The following is an 18,209-nucleotide window of genomic DNA, read 5'->3' as shown; positions in this document are numbered from 1 at the left end:
ATGACTAAACCTTGTAAATTAAGAACTTCAGCAACAGACCAGGAAAAAAAACAAACACCTCTTTAACTTCATGTGAAGTTGCACAGGGGTGGAAGAGACCTTGGAGATCTTCTAGTCTAACCCCTTCTCCAAGGCAAGAGTTCTTATAGTTCAGCAGGACCTTGTGAATTTTCGGTGCTTGAGAAAGGTAGCAGCAGAAACCCTGAAGCAGTCCATATAATTACAATTGCTTATACAGGTAGTCGTCAACTTGCGGCCACAATTGAGCCTAAATTTTTTGTCGCTAAATGAGACATTTGTTAAGTGAGTTGCGCCCCATTTTATGATCTTTCTTGCCACAGCTGTTAAGTGAATCACTGCAGTTGTTAAGTTAGGTTGTTACGTGTATCTGGCTTCCCTGTTGTCTTGGCTTGTCAGTAGGTTGTGCAAGGGGATCCTATGACCCCAGGACGCTGCAGCCGTCGTAAGTACATGCCAGTTGCCAAGCATCTGGATTTTGATCATGTGACCACGGGGATGGTGCGACGGCCATAAGTGTGTAAAAAAAACCAGTCATGTCACTTTTGTCAACACTGCTAACATCGGATGTTCTTGCTTTGACAACAGATGAAAATGCAGCCATTTTCTCTATGCTTTCAGAATTAGTTGGTGCTGGGAGGAGGGATGGGGATGAGAGTTCAGTGAGCCATAATAATAATAACTCTGCTGTGGGAATCCAAGGACAAACTGGCTCCAGAGCTAATAACGTTTTGGCGGGCTGGGGAGCTGGGGGGAAAGCCCGTGCTTCAAGCTAATTGGGGAATGTGATTTATGACCATTTATTGGGGGGGGGGTGAGAACTGTACTTTGTTACTTTGTATCCAGGGGAGGGGAATTTAGTTTTTGGGTTCAACTATGCAGTGCCTATTCTTTGTTTCCCGAATAAAAGATTCTTTAAGGAAAACAATGCCTCCAAGTTCTTTTGAAGGGTTTCATCTGTCGGAACCGTGACAACTTTTTTCAGGGCTGTTGTACCTTTGAGCGGCCACTAAATGAACTGTTGTAAGTCAAGGACTACCCATAGTTATTGCCTGAAAAAGAGGTCGTTGTGAATAATAGCCTTTTCATGATATAGCTCAGGGGTGTCAAACTCAATTTCATTGAGGGCCGCATCAGCATTGCGGTTGCCCTCAAGGGGCCGGGTGGGTATGGCCGGGGTGGGCGTGGCCTACTGGGTGGGCGTGGCTAGAGTGCGTATGGCCTGCTGGGTGGGCGTGGCCAGCTCTACATCGTTCGCATCAAGGGTGCCTATGGGGGCCTGGGCAGGAGTGGGACAGATCTGGGGGTCTCTGGCAGAAGGAAGGTCTCTGGCCAGGGCCAAGGCAGAGGGGGCCGTTCCCTCACTGTTTCCAGGATGGCTTTGCGGGCCGCATGAAACCACTTCGCGGGCCGGATCTGGCCCCCGGGCCTTGTGTTTGACATGTCTGATATAGCTTGTTTTGACTTTGAGTTCTCTTCCGTTGAATTCTGGACATCGGGAGCCAAGACGAGTCCAAGTCCATTGCTTCAGGCATCCAAGTAACATCTCTAACAGGCGCTTTGAAGGGAAAAGGGTTAGATAACATGCCAAGGATGGAATCTCTGGTTCCTAGTTTCTTTCATGAGCAACTATTTGTACAATTTTTCTTAATGTACTCCAACTTTCACGATCCATAAACACATATTCTAGTGTTTTCTTCTTTGCATTTTATCAGCGTAATTGGTTTGGGTTCCTTTTTTCACATTGTGTAAGCACTGCAGAGAGTGTTTGCGTACGGCTTCTCTTTTTGGAGCAAAACTCTTCGTTTTTGTCAGAGGTCTGGAAACGATCTCCAAGCTTTTGTAAGTGCAATTCATAAAATAAGCTGGCTGCAGTTATCTTGTCATCCGACGCAACATTGTTTCCTGGAGGCTCTGCGGATCGTCTCTCACATCTTTCCCCAAATTTTGGTACTGGTGGATGTAGGTTGCTTTCAGATGTTAACATCCTTTGCTGTTGCGTGTTTCCATGGAAAGGTCTAAAGCCAAAATGTGCACAGAATCAGAGAGTCGGAATCGAGGCCCATGCCAAAGGAGGAATCCAAAGTCAGAATCAGGAATGTGTGCTCGATTGAAGCTTGACGGGAAAGAAAATATTGCACCATCACGAAGCCTGAAAACCGTGAGAACTGATCCAAGCGATTCAGGAGACTAGACAGAAGACCAGATACAGTAATTAAGGTGATAGAATAGTGCCCCGAATCACTGGAAGATTTCCAAAGGTGAAGTTAAAAGGACAAGCAAATGCAGGTTTCATAACCAAGTTGTAGAAGTTTTATTTGTTGTTCTCTGCCCTGTAGCTAATTCTTCTGTCTTGGGAAACTTTCAATCAGCTGATTTTCCCATAGCACAGCTGTATAAAGGCCATTCTCATTTAACAGCCGTTTTTGAAGCTTTTGAAGTTGTGATAGTGATGAAAAAGAAACTTTGCAACCAACTTTTGCATTGACCACCATCGCAGGTCTATAAAGAAAAAGAAAGTTGAAGTAAGAACATAAGTGCAGTCATGGCTTCATTTAACAACTTTGCTGAACAACCAAGTTGCCAATCCCAATTCTGGTTGCTAAATGAGGACTACATGTGCTATCTTTGCATTCAAGAAGTGACAATCAACTTCAGCAAGACAACACAAGGCTTGTTAGTCCCCCCCCCCCCCGCTAATACTTTGAATTGTTCCAATTTTCTCCACCCTTCCTTGGATGAATTTTATGAGGCTTGAGCCACGTAACAAATTTCTGTCATTAATTTCAGGAACACGCCCATGGGTGACTCAAGTCCAACACATGGTGGGAAGTATCTAGAATCTTCACTATAATTTCCAATGGCTTCCCTCTTTCCGAAATAAAATCTGTCTTGCTCAACTTCATTTTGCATTGCTAAATGTGCATTTAAAAATGCATAGGACTTGTCACTTAAGTCAAACCAAGTGATGGCAGTGCACAGACAATTCTATATATTTATTTGTAAGTGTGATTTAAGTCAAAATTGCACAACTGTTTCAGCCTGAATGCTTTCTTTGGCCTCAGCTATTATTCTGGCTTCGGTGTCTCTGCAAAATTAGTTTCTCCTCCATATCTTCTTTAATTAAGCTTTGCTCAGATGCTAGATTTAGATAAACTACTACTTATTACAGTGTGTGCAGGTTTTGCGTAGCAGCATGTTAAGATTGGTGAAAATTTGACAGCTCAAATTCCTGCTACCTTGGTGTATTTCATGTAACTTTACATATTATCTCATTTATTGTCTGGACTTAGATTGCTTCTCTTTTTATTTCATTCGCTTACCCCTATCATTCTATTTTATAAGTGTCTTTTAATTTTGCTTTACCAGTTTTGTAAGCTAGTCTATTTTATGGTTGCTGGCAGGTCACTTATGAATATATTTCTTGTATTGATCTGAGAACATAATAAAAGTCTGAATGAACCCATACTACTTCACCTGCATAGTTTGAAAACAGTAACTTCTATCTGCCTGAAGATATTTTTAATCTGTCTCCCAGGACAACAATCTGTACAAGCTGTTCCTTGTAAACTGTGACATTTTTCAGTCTTCCTTAAGCCCCATGTTTTGTGTTTCCATTTCTGTTACATTCTGATGCTATGATTTGCACATGGAAGTGTTTAAGATAATCCTTATGGGTCCCATTCATTGGAAGGGAAAAAAAACTTGTTTAGACCATTTCCACATAAATTGCATGTTTTTCTATGTGAAGGAGCCAGCTGTGTTCTTGCCAACATGATTTGGCTTCCATGTATAATTTTAGGGTCCTGGCAGCATATAAATATGAGCAATTAATTGCTTGTGTGCTCATATCTATGTGCATATGTATGTCTATCTATCTAGAGAAAACATGGCCACATGTAGAAGCACAGTGTAGACCCTCATTTATTTACACTCCTTGTTATTAGTATGGATCTGAGATTGGCACCACCCTTTTGGGCTCCCACAATGCCATGGAGCTTCTAGGAGCTTGACTGGGATGGAATAGTGTCATGGAATCACCCCTGGACCAGATGTGAGTTCAGAGGAGGAGGCTGAATTGAGTTGGCAGAGGAAAGTGTGGAGCTGAGTGTCAGTCAGGATCAGAAAATGCTAGCTTGATGAAGCAGCCTCAACTGGGTGGATCAGCCAAGCAACAGGCTGAGCTAGGCAAGCCACAACTGTCAGCAAGTTGGCCAGGAGGTTCCAGACAACAACCAGGAGCAGCTTCTACCCGTTAGCAATGAGAAGAAAGTGAAATCCATGCCTCCTCCTGATCCAAGGACAGGTAGAGCAGAGAGGAGACAGTCACAATGCCGGTCAGCTAGATTATTCTCGAGAAGGCAACCTAAACAAGAGACTGCACAATCCTGAACTGAATGGAGATGTAGGAGATGACCAGGCTGAGCCCGAGGGGGGTGGTGTCAAACGTGTCATCAGTCTTGAGTCCCTGCGCACCCACAAGAGATCTAAGTCCAAAGCACCGTGAATTCCTTTGACTCTTATCTACCGGTAGTTTTCTTTGACCGCTAGTAGTTCAGATTCTTGCAGAGAGCTTAAGCTTGCAATAAATCTTTATACTCATTTGAACTGCCTGGATTTTCTAATTTTCCTGGGGCTTGAGAGGAAGAGGAGGAAGCAAAAGGTTCAAGGTCGCCACACTCTAGAATCTCCCAGGGTATATCTATGAGGCTAGAAGATTGTAGCTTTAGTCTGGTGAGATCCCACCTATTAGGTCTAAGCAAAGAAGGATCCAGTCTCCATTGGACTGACATTGACATGCCGGATCTAGAACTTAGTGTTAACCAGCTCTTCTCCTGAGAAGACTCGGCAATACAATTTAGCATTGTCCCTGTTGAGCTGAGGGTGGACAGTGCCTTCTTGCTAAGAGGAAGGAAGAACACATCCCAACGTTAGAAGTCCCATCCTGAAGCAACAATATCTGTGTGCTTTGCCCCCATTCGTTGCTCCAGCGTTTTCCGACCGTTCTGAGAGACGGCTTTCTGTACTTCTGCCAGAGTGGCCTCCATGCTTGTGAAAAACTCACAAGGCAAGGAAGAGGTTGGTTTCTGGCTGGCTGCTGTTTTTCGCTTTGGGCTATTGTCCAGCAAAGGGAGAGCTGGCTAGTTGCGTGAGGATGGAACACCATTGTGGAGCAAATGGCTGCTGACGGTTTTGAAGGTGTAATTGGTAGCTGTATGAAAGAGGTCTATTCTCCCTTTGACTTTGTGGGAACCTAGTTCTGGAATACACTGTTCCAAAAGTCTGTTCAGGGGTGTGTGTGTGTGTGTGTGTGTGTTTGTGTGGGGGGTAGGGGAAATGCAGCTGGCAAAATTAGAAGTCTTTTGTAATCTCCTCTTTCTATGGCTTTGAAAAATGGGCAGGCAGTTAATCTCCCTGGTGGGCTAATTTACAGCCTCAGTCGTCTAATGTTGACTTAGAAGTAAGTCAAATGGAGTTACATGAGAAAGGGCTGTCGCCTTAAAACAAAAGTGGAGTTTCAAGGGCGCAGGGTGGAGGAAATAGTAATGTTTTACTAGAATAATAATAATAATAATAATAATAATAATAATAATAATAATAATAATAATAATAATAATAATAATAATAATCATCCTCACTCCCCCCCCCCAGAACTGTCTTGCAGACTCTGGTGACTTCCGTGCCCAGCAGTGCTCAGCCTACAATGACGTCAAGTACCAAGGACACTTTTATGAATGGATCCCCGTCTTTGATGACTCCGGCTCTCCATGTGCCTTGAAGTGCCAAGCTTTGGGGAGACCTTTGACCGTGGAGTTTGCTCCCAAAGTTCTGGATGGCACCCGCTGCAATGCCAAGTCCTTGGATATGTGCATCGGTGGAATATGTCAGGTACGGCAATTTTTGCACCTGGGTTTCCAGGAGTGTCTGTAAAGGTACGGTAGTTAGCGAAAATGAAGATGCCAACCATGACACAAATCAAATAGTTTGATGCCCCTATCTGGACTTTTTTTTTGACCAGAATACAGTAGGAATGTTCACGTTTGTATTTATCCCAAGGTTAGAATAGGAAAAACATAATAGTTTGTTGAACTTTTGTTACGCACACATACACAGAATAACTTTGGCTGTTGCTTTAAAAGAGAGGTTATTTCTTGTTATGACCAGGAGACAGAATTCTACATCTGACACTCTTTGGTGAATTGCAAGAATGGAAATATTTAGACTGATATGTTTCTAGCCCTCCTGGCATTCAATGGGAATATATTTGGATTTCTTTGTCTAGAAGCCCTTGAGGAAAACCAGTGGTATACCCTCCAATGCAAATCAACATTAATGTGGCAGCAACTCTTTATTGGCTGCAATCAAAGTTACATTTGGGATACATTTGTGTACCATTTTGGATTCTTGGAAAACCAAAGTATGACTAAATTCCCATCTAGATCCCACCTTCAGGGTTAGCCCTTCCTTCCTTCCTTCCTTCCTTCCTTCCTTCCTTCCTTCCTTCCTTCCTTCCTTCCTTCCTTCCTTCCTTCCCTGCAAACCTCACTGCCTTTTAGCACTGAGTTTGGTAATGAAATGTCTGCAAGCAAACAACCAAGCTTAGAGAGCCCCAAGGACCCCACAATCTCTTCCTTCCTTCCTTCCTTCCTTCCTTCCTTCCTTCCTTCCTTCCTTCCTTCCTTCCTTCCTTCCTCCCTCCCTCCCTCCCTCCCTCCCTCATAAAACCCCATATAATTTTGATTTTAATATCTAACATCTAGTTCTTCTGCTTAGTACAAATAGTCTCCTCCAGTGCTTTTTTTGTACAAGAAAAAGGTGCCGGAACTCACACACGTCATACAACCCGCCTTGCCTACCCTACAAGGTTCCATCCAAAAAAGGTGCCGGAACTCCGTTCTGAGCGTTGTATGAGAAAAAAGCCCTGGACTCTCCTCCTCCCAGTAGGCCTGAAGAATTGATGGCTGCAACATTTCTATAATAAAATGTGCAAAGGCCATGAGGGAATAGTCAGCTTGTTCAGTGACCCATTTAACTGGAGAGTTAATGGAAAAATAAAGGTGCTAAAGTGAACCCTGTTTCATTTCTTTCTGTATGGAATTCCTTCTGGGAGAGGCCTCTGGAGTTACACTTGACCCTAAAATAAGTGTGCTTGTAGAGCTGATGAATGAGCAGCAAAAGGCGACTGCAGATTGAAGATAATTCAAGCTTCCTCCAGAATTTCTGTAGAAAATGTCAAAAATAGATTTAAAATTTACGGAGGCTACGATAGCTCCCACAGGGGAGAAGGAAGGAAGGAGAACAATGTTTTTAACAGAATGGGGCTAGAATTGGACCTTTGATCCAAGGTCATACAATTTTCTCCCAAGCTTGCTCGCTCTTCAGCTAAAGCCTGGTCCCTGTTTACCCAGCCGCATAGTTTTCACTAGATTGTTGAGCCTACGTATTATTAATTATGACAAGCAGACTGATTGATATGTAATGGGCTGCATCAGATTACAAAGCTTTCTTCCCCTTTCTCTAAGGTGACATTCCCCCTCCCTTGCTGTCACTTCTTAGGATATGAGAATTGACTTTCCACCACATTACATTGCGGCTTATCTTTTTGCTTCACATTATGGCAAGGTAATAATTTAGGTAGCAAATCTAAAGCAAGCCTACACTATTGTTGACATTTTCTCTGGATTTGTTTAGCCAAGCCTCAGGAGAAATGGACAAAGAATAAAAGCAAGCTGAGAGTAATCCAGGATTCTGGCTTCGGATCTAAGGGTAAACTACATTTAAAACAAAGCGGGAATACCGATTTCTAGTTATAGGATTTGTTGGTGAAAAATAAGCTGTGTTTTTCTTTTGTGAGCGGCCATATTGCAGCCAGCCAACCAAATCAGCCACTTTAGGCTGTAATGTTTTGTGCCAACCACATCTCTTGTAGCCAGGACTCATCTCTGGTTAGCAGTGATTGTGAAGAAATATGGGCAATTGTTTTCCTGACCATTTGCACAAGGAACCAGAAATGATGCAATGAGCTGATCAGAGTGGTATGTTTACGATTGTCCATCTATAAGCAGGAGTCCCACTGGACTAAAGTGCTCATATTAGATAAATTGTGCAAAGTTTTGAGGAGGGTCACTGTAGTTGACCAGGCTGAGCCCAAGGGAAGGGTCAGGCATGTCATACATCTCGAATCCTTTCGTGCCCACAAGAGATCTAATTCCAGCCCACCTTGAATTCCGTTGACTCTTATCTACTACCAGTTTGCTTTGACCGTTAGTAGTTCAGATTCTTGTAAAGCAGGGATCTTCAAACTTGGCCCCAGCTGAGGAATTCTGGGAGTTGAAGTCCACAAGTCATAAAAGGGCCAAGTTTGAAGACCCCTGTTGTAGAGAGTGTTAGCATGCAATACACTTATATTCACTTGAACCGCCTTGACTCCTAATGTCCTCCACTTGACGATCTCCCTTCAGCCACTTCCTCCCCAGAAGCAATGCAAGGCTAGTTAGTAGTTTCACTCCTCCCCTTGACTCAGTGCCAAGTTCCACCACAAGGTCCTTTTCACTAGATTGAACTAAGAATCTTCTACCTGAAAGGTAGATTGTCAGGAGCTCACCTTGGGCTCAAATTCTACAGGGAAATGGCTACATCTCCCAGATCAGGACCACAAGCTCTAGGACTCAAGACCAGAAAATTTGGGAGTTTGAGCTCCAGGCGATCTAGATAAATTTGTACTTTCACAGCCTGCATCTTCTAAGCAATTGATCTTCCCAGTCTCTGAACTGTAACCCTCTGTAAATCTGCAGTTGCATTCTATGGGGACTGAAAGAAAGGCAAGGAATACCACATTCTGTGTTAAAGTCCTGTCTTTTTAAGGACTTTCACTCTGTAAAGAAGAGTCTTGGAAGAAGAGAGCTTCAGTCTAGGGAGGATTCTGGCTTCAGATTTGGGTGGGAAGCAGGTCAATGAAGCTTCCCATGTTGCTATTGTATTCCATCAATGTCTTGTCAAAACTACATACCATATTACTGAATGGTGGGTCCTTCCCTGGATCTCTTTCCTTCTACACGGCTTTTTAATTCATTTGTTTGCAGCGATCCAAGTTATTGTATGTGCATCCGTGAGAGTAAATTCGGAACATCCGTTTTCAAGTAATCATGTGGGTCTCTTTAGGGATGAGTTGAAACTGTACTCAGGCGAATGTTGTCCCAGGACCTACTATGAAAAATATGAGAAGAAAGATCCAAGATTATTCAGATAAACAGAAATCATATTTTATTCACACCCAGAGCCATATCTGAAGACAAGCAATACATTTAGCAAAGCTGGATCCTTGGATTACAGAGATATCCCAGCCTGGATTTACTTATACTTTGCTAGCAGTGAACCAGTTTTGAAACACAAAATGTAAAATTATCCACACATATAGATTAAAAAAATGGGGATAAAGGCTCGCTTTGAGTTTCCCAACCTCTATATATACAGGAATAATTTTACCTAGCATGTGCATGGTTTTGCAATTAGCCTTCTTTTTGGCAAAGCAGCTACTACCATTCTATTAAACGCTTGAACGTGAGCAATTCAAAAAACCTTTTGACATGGTTGATGAGAAGAGTAGGTGTACACTCAGGGAAAAAGTGAGACATTTGGCAAAAATATAGCACTGGGATTACGACAGCCTTACGGTGCACTGCCCTGGATTTTATGTGATTTTAATGGAGTTTTCATTCCTACCTACAATTACTCCAGCACATAACAGCGTAGCCACCTCGGTTAAAAACAAACACACCACACCTAAGAAAATGGCCCTCTCTCTGCCATTTTTCTTCTATCATGGGGAAAAAAATCTGTATCTGGAATTGACAAGTTCTGCATCATTAATATTTACTGCTATATTTTTAGTATATTCCCCAGAAGGGAAGGGCGAAATGTTTAATGTTGTCTGAGCATCAGTCTCTAGTATTTCACTTCTCTCTCTCTCTCTCTCTCTCTCTCTGTGTGTGTGTGTGTGTGTGTGTGTGTGTCTGTAAGTAGGGTTCTTTTTGATACTTTTAGCAATAGCTTTTAGGCTTTGTTTTACTGGAAATTATTAGACAAACAATTCAACAGTAAACAGCAGCCTAACCAAGGAGCCACCAAGAACACCCCTGCCATTCCTCAGGGTCACCTGAGCAGTGAGACATCTTGGACACACAGGTAAACTTCAAAGTGACCTCAAGAATGCAAACGACCAGCTGTCTGCAAGGAGTATAAATCCTTCCATTCCCCACCACCCAGTCAGAGCCGAAGAAGCTTCTTGGATGAGAAGCGAAACGTCTTCAAAGAAAAAAGAAGAAAGTCCAGTTGCCTCCTGAAAAAGCTCCTGTGGGACACTTAATCATACCTTTGCCTGACTCTGGTTACCATATAAACTATTTGGAGTTTCCAAATTAAAAGGCTCTAGGTTTTGAGAAATTCTCCTATGAGCAAGGGAGTGAGACCATTTCTGGTTACCCAGGAGCAGAGATCGTATGCCAACTCGCCGAACAATTGTCCCCCAAGCAGTAGATCAAGCAGAAGCTCACTCTGCTTGAGCTCACTCAAACAGGTCAAGAATGATCGCCATATCCCCATCTTTTACCTGCCATCTCTGCCTTAACGATTCCATTCTGAAATTTGAGTTACTGGAAGTCCAAGGAGCTCCAATCTTCTACCTACTGTCCAAGCCAGGAGGACACAAAATTGTCCAGAAGGACCTGAAAGATATTGGTAGAAAGTCAGTTCACATGTGTAGACAGTGTAACCATACCTTCCATCCAGGATTTAAGTTGGCTAGAGTAAAATTTTTCCACTGGTGCAGGACGCTCTTCTGATCTGCAGCCCACATTTGATAAATAAAAAGTTCTTCGTGCTTTAATAGGTTCCAAATGTAATAGGTTCCAAATTTAGGAAAAAAAGCCCTATATTGTGATTAGAACTCGGTTTGAAATGTTAAGACTTGAAGAATTCTGTTGTGTGGGACAGATCTCTTGACCATTGCAGATGTTGCTCAGATGAAGGGCCATTAAGCCTAAGTCAAGAGATCAGATAGCAATAGATTTACAGCAGAGGAAGCACGCATGGCTAGGAAACTATATGATAGAGCACAAATTTCCAATTGTTTCATTCTTGTACTTCTTGTTTAGTGCGAAAAGAAATCCCCAGTGCTGCATTTAAAATCCTTCCTGCTCCCATCATGAACACATGTCAAGAAGCTGTGGCTTATAAATGTTATGGGGAAAAAAACATATGGTCACTCAACTGTTCTTGTTTTAAACACCTGGCATCCCATTTTGGGTTACAAAGCACCTAAGGCAGATCATAGTGGATTGTCATCATGAAGACATGCTACTCCAGTGTCCACCAACAGAGCAAGGCAGAGTGTGCTTCCTTCTGGTTTGGCAGGAACAGTGAAATTTAGATGGCGATGCAACGTGGAAAATGTGATCCGTTGGTGGCATTGCACATTCGAAACTCAAGCTCCCTCTTCCCCATTTGCGACCTCTTTTGGGGGTTGTGAAGTTATTTGGGGGGCTATTCCAACCATCTTCAAATTTCAGCAAAGGTACGAAGGTGGGTGGTACTTCTCCAATTGGACATAATTCAAGGGCCTTCTGTTTACAACTTTTAATGCAATCGGAGGAAATATTTATTGATCCCCTGGTGGTCCCTTAGGGATCAAGTTGCTTATCAAAAGATAAGGCGTAAGTAAAGCTCAGAGGCTCTCCTCTGTGGAAGTTGCCTTCAGATCACTCACAAATCTTCACAGGGTGGTTGCGTGTCACAAAGAAAAGTGCATCATCTTAGCACTTGATCTCGTCACTGCCACTGGTAGTTATTACAGTTATTTTTCCCATCTCTATGGCTGGGATTCTGTGAGAATGACCAGAATTAGGTGAACTGTGGAAGCTTCTTTCATTACACTCAGCATGTAACTTCTTTGGATAAGCCAAGATTAAAATAATTTCTCAAGATACCGTACTTTGCTCGGTATGATCAGTGTGTTAGATAGCGCTATGTTTACTGTCTTGACTTTGCCTCTTTTTTTGGTCTTCTCCTCTTTCCTTTTCTTTTTGGTGACATTTAAATCCTACCATCTGCTTAAGAAATGAACATTCTTGAATGTGGCCAGTTCTGCATTAACCTTCACATATCGAAATGAAACATCCTGTGTTCATGGTTTTCATTTAAATCTAATTTGTTGGCTGAATCCAAACGAGAAGGGAGAACTATAGAAACAGCTGTGGAAACTTTTGTGTGTGTGCTGACTTCTGGATTTACATTTTGAGAAATATTTATGAAGTTCTATAACTGCTTCTAATATATCAAGACTAATTTAGTCTTCACCTCTTCTTGTTTGTATTACGATGGGTTATTCAGTCACTGTAGTTTTCACTCTCTCTCGTATTTTAAAGCTGTTGCTTTAAAAAGAAAAAAAATACTCTTTTCCCCCAAAGAATGAATTAGTGGAAATTTAGCTTTTAGTATAATTTATTGGTATGGATGTGGTGATATGACTGGATTTAGGCATCTTCAGATCTGCTTCTAATGTGTGTCGTGGAGCGGTTCAGAATGCACAACCCAACAGAATAACGGAGTTGGAAGGGACCTTGGAGGTCATCTAGTCCAACCCCCTGCTCAGGCAAGAAACCCTATACCATTTCAGACAATGGTTGTCCAATCTGTTCTTAAAAATCTCTGGTGTTGGAAAACCCACACCAACGGTTGTTGAACTTCAGTCTAAGGAACTCAGTTACACATCCAAGGCTGAGGGACACCAAGAGTTGTAGTTCAGAAAGAAGAATAGAAAAGTAATTGCCAATCCTTTCTGTCTGAACCCTCTATAAGGAGAGTGTCAACTTCCAAGATGGCTTGATTATTATTATTATTATTATTATTATTATTATTATTATTATTATTATTATTATTATTATTATTATTCCCATTTATATCCCGCCCTTCTCCGAAGACTCAGGGCGGCTTACAATCTAAGAAGCACAAATCAAATGTGCTTAGCAGTAGCCTTCATTCTATGTATATGCCTGCTTATTAGGGCTTTCGGCCCACCCCAAGTGGCATTATTACAAAGTCAGCTTATTGCCCCCAACAATCTGGGTCCTCATTATTAAATAGGTGTTCTAACTTTTAGTGGAAATTGTTGTCACTTTGAGATGCTTGCTCAGATCCTACCTTCAGAAGTAAGGAAAACCACCCCATTGGCTTGTTGATTCATCACCTACATGTCACCCCCTCAGTTAGTTGAAGGTGGCAATAGTTCTCAAGAAAATAGAGACAAAAGCAGGATTCATCTCATTCAAAAACACTTCAGATGGCATTTATCCACCCTTAAGATTTTTCTCCAAAGCATTAGCTGAATATAGTGCTGATTATTAAATCTTCACCAAAGCATTGGCTTTAAATAATATTCTGGCTTGAGTAAAGCATTCAGAATTCTTTTGAAGTACAACTTTTGGATAAGCAACGCCTATATGATGCATACTTTTTTTGCCATTCAGCTATTTTTAAACATTTCTGTTATAGGTAAAAACTTCACAGCTTTTCCGATATACACATTCTCTTTTTTTTTTTGCCCGTCTCTCTGCAAATAAACCCATAAACATGTACACACATAACCAAACCCTTATTATTTGGAGCATTTACTATAATCTGACCATTATAACATTTTTGCCACCTTTTGCAGCTATACGATGATGGTTTGTTTTAATAGTTTGACACAGTCCCAGTTCTTCCATTAATTCCTTTTGCTTAAAAGCACTGTCACTTATTTCATTTGAGGCAATCCTAGAGGGTTATTTTTTAAAAAAAATAAAATAAAATAAAGGGAAAAAGCTATTTATAATTATTTCTGGATATGCCCTAAAAGGTTGCAGATGTTTTCCCAATCTGCCTGTAATAGTTATAGTTAATCCCATTGCTCAGTAAATAGCCAACAATATGAGGTGCATTAAGCTGAACAAATGCCTTAATTGTTGAAATCTTGGGTCCTCTATGGTTGGCTGAGATGAAGTGTGAATATGAGCTGCCAGGCAGTTTTCCTGCTCAGCTCTCTATGTACTTGAAACTTTGCCTTCTTAATAAATTAGATGTATCCCATGTTCAAGAAACAACCTTTAAAAAGTGATCACGAATTATTTTACTGAGCTGCAGTTGCTTTCAGAAGAATTCAAGCCTTTTAAGCTCAACCGCATGAAATGAAAGTATCGAAATCAAGGTGAAGTATTAGTACCGCTTTATAAAGCCGTAGTAAGTCCACACCTGGAATCTTGCATCCAGCTTCGGTCACCACATTATAAAAAAGATGCTGAGACTTTGGAAAGAGTGGAGAGAAGAGCAAGTAAAATGATTTAAGGGCCTGGAGGCTAAAATATATGAAGAACAGTTGCTGGAATTGGGTATGTCTGGTTTAATGAAAAAACTAGGGGTCTCATGATAGCAATCTTGCAATATTTGAGGGGCTGCCACAAAGAAGAGGGGGGGGTCAACCTATTTTCCAAAGCACCTGAAGACAAGACAAGAAGGAAGGGATGGAAACTAAATCAAGAAGAGAAGCAACCTAGAACTAAGGAGAAATTTCCTAACAGTGAGAACAATTAGGTTCAAGGTGTTAGTAATGACCTACAAAGCCCTACATGGCATGGGTCCAGAATACCTTGGGGAGCACCTGCGGCCGGCATCAACTTCCCTCCGCCCAGTACGCTCCCACAGAGAGGGCCTCCTCAGGGTGCCACCGGTCAAAGAATGCAGACTGGTGGCCCCCAGGGGGAGGGCGTTCTCTGTGGGCACGCCGGATTTATGGAACCGTCTTCCGGTCGAGTTCCGGATGGCGCCTGATCTCCGCTCCTTCCGGCTTGATCTTAAAACCCACCTTTTTGAACAAGCTGGCCTGGCCTGATGGGATGGGGTCGGGTTTTATAAATTGGTCTTAACTTTTAATCTGTACTAATTTATTACGGGCATTGCTGTTTAATTACTTTTTAATAATTTTTAATTTTTGTATCTTGTTTTTATTATGTATTGCCCTGTTCACCGCCCTGAGTCCTTCGGGATAAGGGCGGTATACAAATATAATAAATAAATTAATTAATTAATTAATTAATTAATTAATTAACCAGGGGAACAGCTTTGCCTTCAGAAGTTGTGGGTGCTCCATCACTGGAGGCTTTTAAGAAGAGACTGGACAGCCACTTGTCTGGAATGGTATAAGGTCTCCTGCTTGAGCAGTCCCTTCCAGCTCTATTCTGTATTAAGGCTTCAAGTTGGGTATGAGAAGTAACATTTAGCTTTTATTTTTTCTCACAACCAGTTTGTAAGGTAGATTGGGCAGAGAGAGAGAGAGAGAGAGAGAGAGAGAGAGAGAGAGAGACGGATCCAAAGTTGCCACTGACTTTCTAGGCCCAAGGGCAGACTTGAACCCAACTCTCCCTGGTGCAGTAACTACTAGAATTCACACAGGCTATGCTGTAGTATGCTTACAAATGTTGTGATATCACTTTCTATTCAAATCACAGTACAAATGTGTAGATATTTGAGGAAAAGTTTATGAAAATAAGGGGGCAGCTTTTAAAACAGTACATGAATAAATGCCTATCCTGCCTGGGAAATGTTTACATTGAAGAAAAAGCAGAAAAGTTTATTAAAACTATGTACTTCTTTCTCTTTTTTTCGAAGTTGTAGACTGACAAGCCGATACAGAAGTAGGATGAAATTACTTTAAGGTTAAGGGCCCTTTCCCCTCAAATAACATTTTCCTTCTAATTTAATTTTCTCCGTGTTGCCTGTAAGAAGAAAGGAATGAGGGCTAGATGTATGAAAGATTTATTGAATTAAACCAATGGGTTGGATTAAGGTAGAATCAGATTACAGATTGGTAGATACTGTACACCGAATCAATGGGAGAGAACCTGAATCATGACTTAAATCATTGACTTGATCTCAGGGGACTTATTCTAAGCATTATTTTTTTTTCCCAAGGCAGCTCATGTTTTTTAATTGAGATAGGCTTAGATACTTGAAGTAGGGAAGGAGGTTGAGAAATTGAGTACGGAAGGAAACGTAACAATAAGCTGCTTAAATTGAATTTTGTTAGTTGGGAACTGCACAGAGATACCTACAAGGATCTCAGAACTGCCATATTGCCAATTAAGAGTGATACTGCGGCCACCGATTCTATCCAGTATCTTGGGTCTTAGTTGCAGAGAAGTCTAGAAACAAATAATTTCCCAAAGCCTAAGCTTTCTTGTTTTGTACGTGATGAAAACTAACTTCTTTAACCTCACAGTGATTGAGTTTCTCTGACTTCAAGTGCTGGGAGACAGAATAGTGTTTTTCTGACTAACACAGACATCTTAAACATTTGCATAATTGCATATAAGCATAATTCTGTATTTATTTATTTTTGTCACATTTATGTAGTGTTAATTGGAGGTGGTGACCTTTTGAGAGCTGTATGCAATGAAATTTCATTTTAATGTATGCCAATTAGTGTACATTCAAAGTGACAATAAAGTTATTATTCTGTTCTGTTCTTTCTAATTTCTATCTATCCTATCCTATCCTATCCTATCCTATCCTATCCTATCCTATCCTATCCTATCCTATCCTATTAGGCAGGGACACCAGGAGTGGTTAATTGTTATGGCCTAAAACTTAAATCCATTAAGGAATAATTACTTTAAAGCACCTTTCCCACTGAAATGTTAAGAAGCCAAATTATGTTTTTGAGGGACTGAAGGCAACTTAGAAAGAAAATATGTGATATTTTTGTTCTAGAAGAACTGAGTGGCCTATGTCAGTTTTGTCCTTCTGACTCCAGTGTTGATATTGGCAGGCCGTGGGATGTGATCGACAGCTTGGAAGTCACGCCAAAGAAGACAACTGTGGTGTCTGCTCAGGTGACAGTTCCACCTGCCGGCTGGTGAGAGGGCAAACTAAGACACACCTTTCCTCAGAAAAAAGTAAGTCTCCAGCAACTCAGGTATGTGTAATGTATCCTCGGAATTTTCCTATGGTATTGTCCACAGGGCAGTTACTGTGGATTGTGCCGATTTAAGTGAATCTAGAATTATTTGGAGTTTGTTTTGGGAAGGGTTTGTGTTAAGTTGTTCTATTATGCAATGTTGACTCTTGGGAGAATTAGCTAAGGATTTGAAAGATGAGTTTGAAGAGAGAAATTCAGTTGAGTAAACACCATTTTGTGACTGGGGGGAGGGGGAGAATTCCTTTGAGTCAGTGTCAACTCCCTAAAGTTTCTTGGCAAGTTTTGGGAAGTGATTTACTTCTAATCACTCTTAAGCACTACACCAAAATGAGAAGCAGTTTGATGTGATGAATATGGCATCAAACTAGAAACCAGGAGACCTAGGAATTCAAGTCCTGTCTTAGGCACAAAGCCAGTTGGTGATCTTGGGCCAGTCACATTCTCTTAGTCCTGGGAAGAATGCAATAGCTTCCCAATTGTGAAGAACCTTGCCCCCCCAAACCCCTTCAAAGATCTTTCTAGGGCTGTGGTGGTGAATCTATGGCACGTGTGCCATAGGTGGCACACAGAGCCCTCTCTGTGGGCACGTGTGCCGTCGCCCCAGTCCTAGGCCTTCAGCTGGGTTTTCTAAAACCTTTTTGCTTTAGGCCTCCGCCGCTGTGTGCAAAAAAAAAAAAGGTTCAATCAATCAATTTCAACTTCTTGTGGGGAAAAAAAAAGATCTCGCAAAGTTGGAATTGATTGATTGAACTTTTTAGTCCCACCCAGTCTGCCGTTACCACTGCAGCCACGCCCACCCAATGGGCCACACCCACCCAATGGGCCACACCCACCCAATGGGCCACGCCCACCCAATGGGCCATGCTCACCCAGCATCCGATGATACATAAGTGGGTTTGGGGTTGCAGTTTGGGTACTCGGTTTCTAAAAGGTTCGACATCGCTGGGCTAGGGAATTGCCAGGATTTCAGACTGACCTGAAGGCACAAAGTAACAAAAAAACACCCACAACATAGCTGTTATGATTCTTATCTGGTATGCGTTTATATATTTCTCTCTGTGTAAATAGACAGACAGAATAAAGACTCTTTGGGATAATTTTGTTGGCTTTATGGTTTATAGCTCCAAGTCAAAGGACCAAAGCTGAAAGAGAATCAATAATCACCTAGTCTCTTGACTCATCCAGG

At 41.7% G+C, this 18,209-nt stretch overlaps 1 protein-coding gene and 1 long non-coding RNA gene across 3 annotated transcripts in view; one reads left to right on the top strand and one right to left on the bottom strand.

The window, feature by feature from the left end:
- LOC310645575 overlaps positions 1-18,209 on the bottom strand; it is a 590,514-nt gene that overhangs the window by 269,648 nt on the left and 302,657 nt on the right. The gene's annotated exons all lie outside the window — the stretch shown is intronic.
- Positions 1-18,209, top strand: part of ADAMTSL3 (ADAMTS like 3) — a 156,484-nt gene that overhangs the window by 72,193 nt on the left and 66,082 nt on the right. The window contains exons 6-7 of the mRNA XM_083371306.1: positions 5,671-5,907; positions 16,874-17,000. Coding sequence (XP_083227432.1) covers positions 5,671-5,907; positions 16,874-17,000 — 364 coding nt within the window. The remainder of the gene's footprint in view (positions 1-5,670; positions 5,908-16,873; positions 17,001-18,209) is intronic.

The sequence above is a fragment of the Vipera ursinii genome, assembly GCF_947247035.1.
Source record: "Vipera ursinii genome assembly, chromosome: 11".
Taxonomy (NCBI): domain Eukaryota; kingdom Metazoa; phylum Chordata; class Lepidosauria; order Squamata; family Viperidae; genus Vipera; species Vipera ursinii.
Note: the sequence above shows the minus strand (reverse complement) of the source record. Positions and strands in the feature narration are given on the sequence as shown.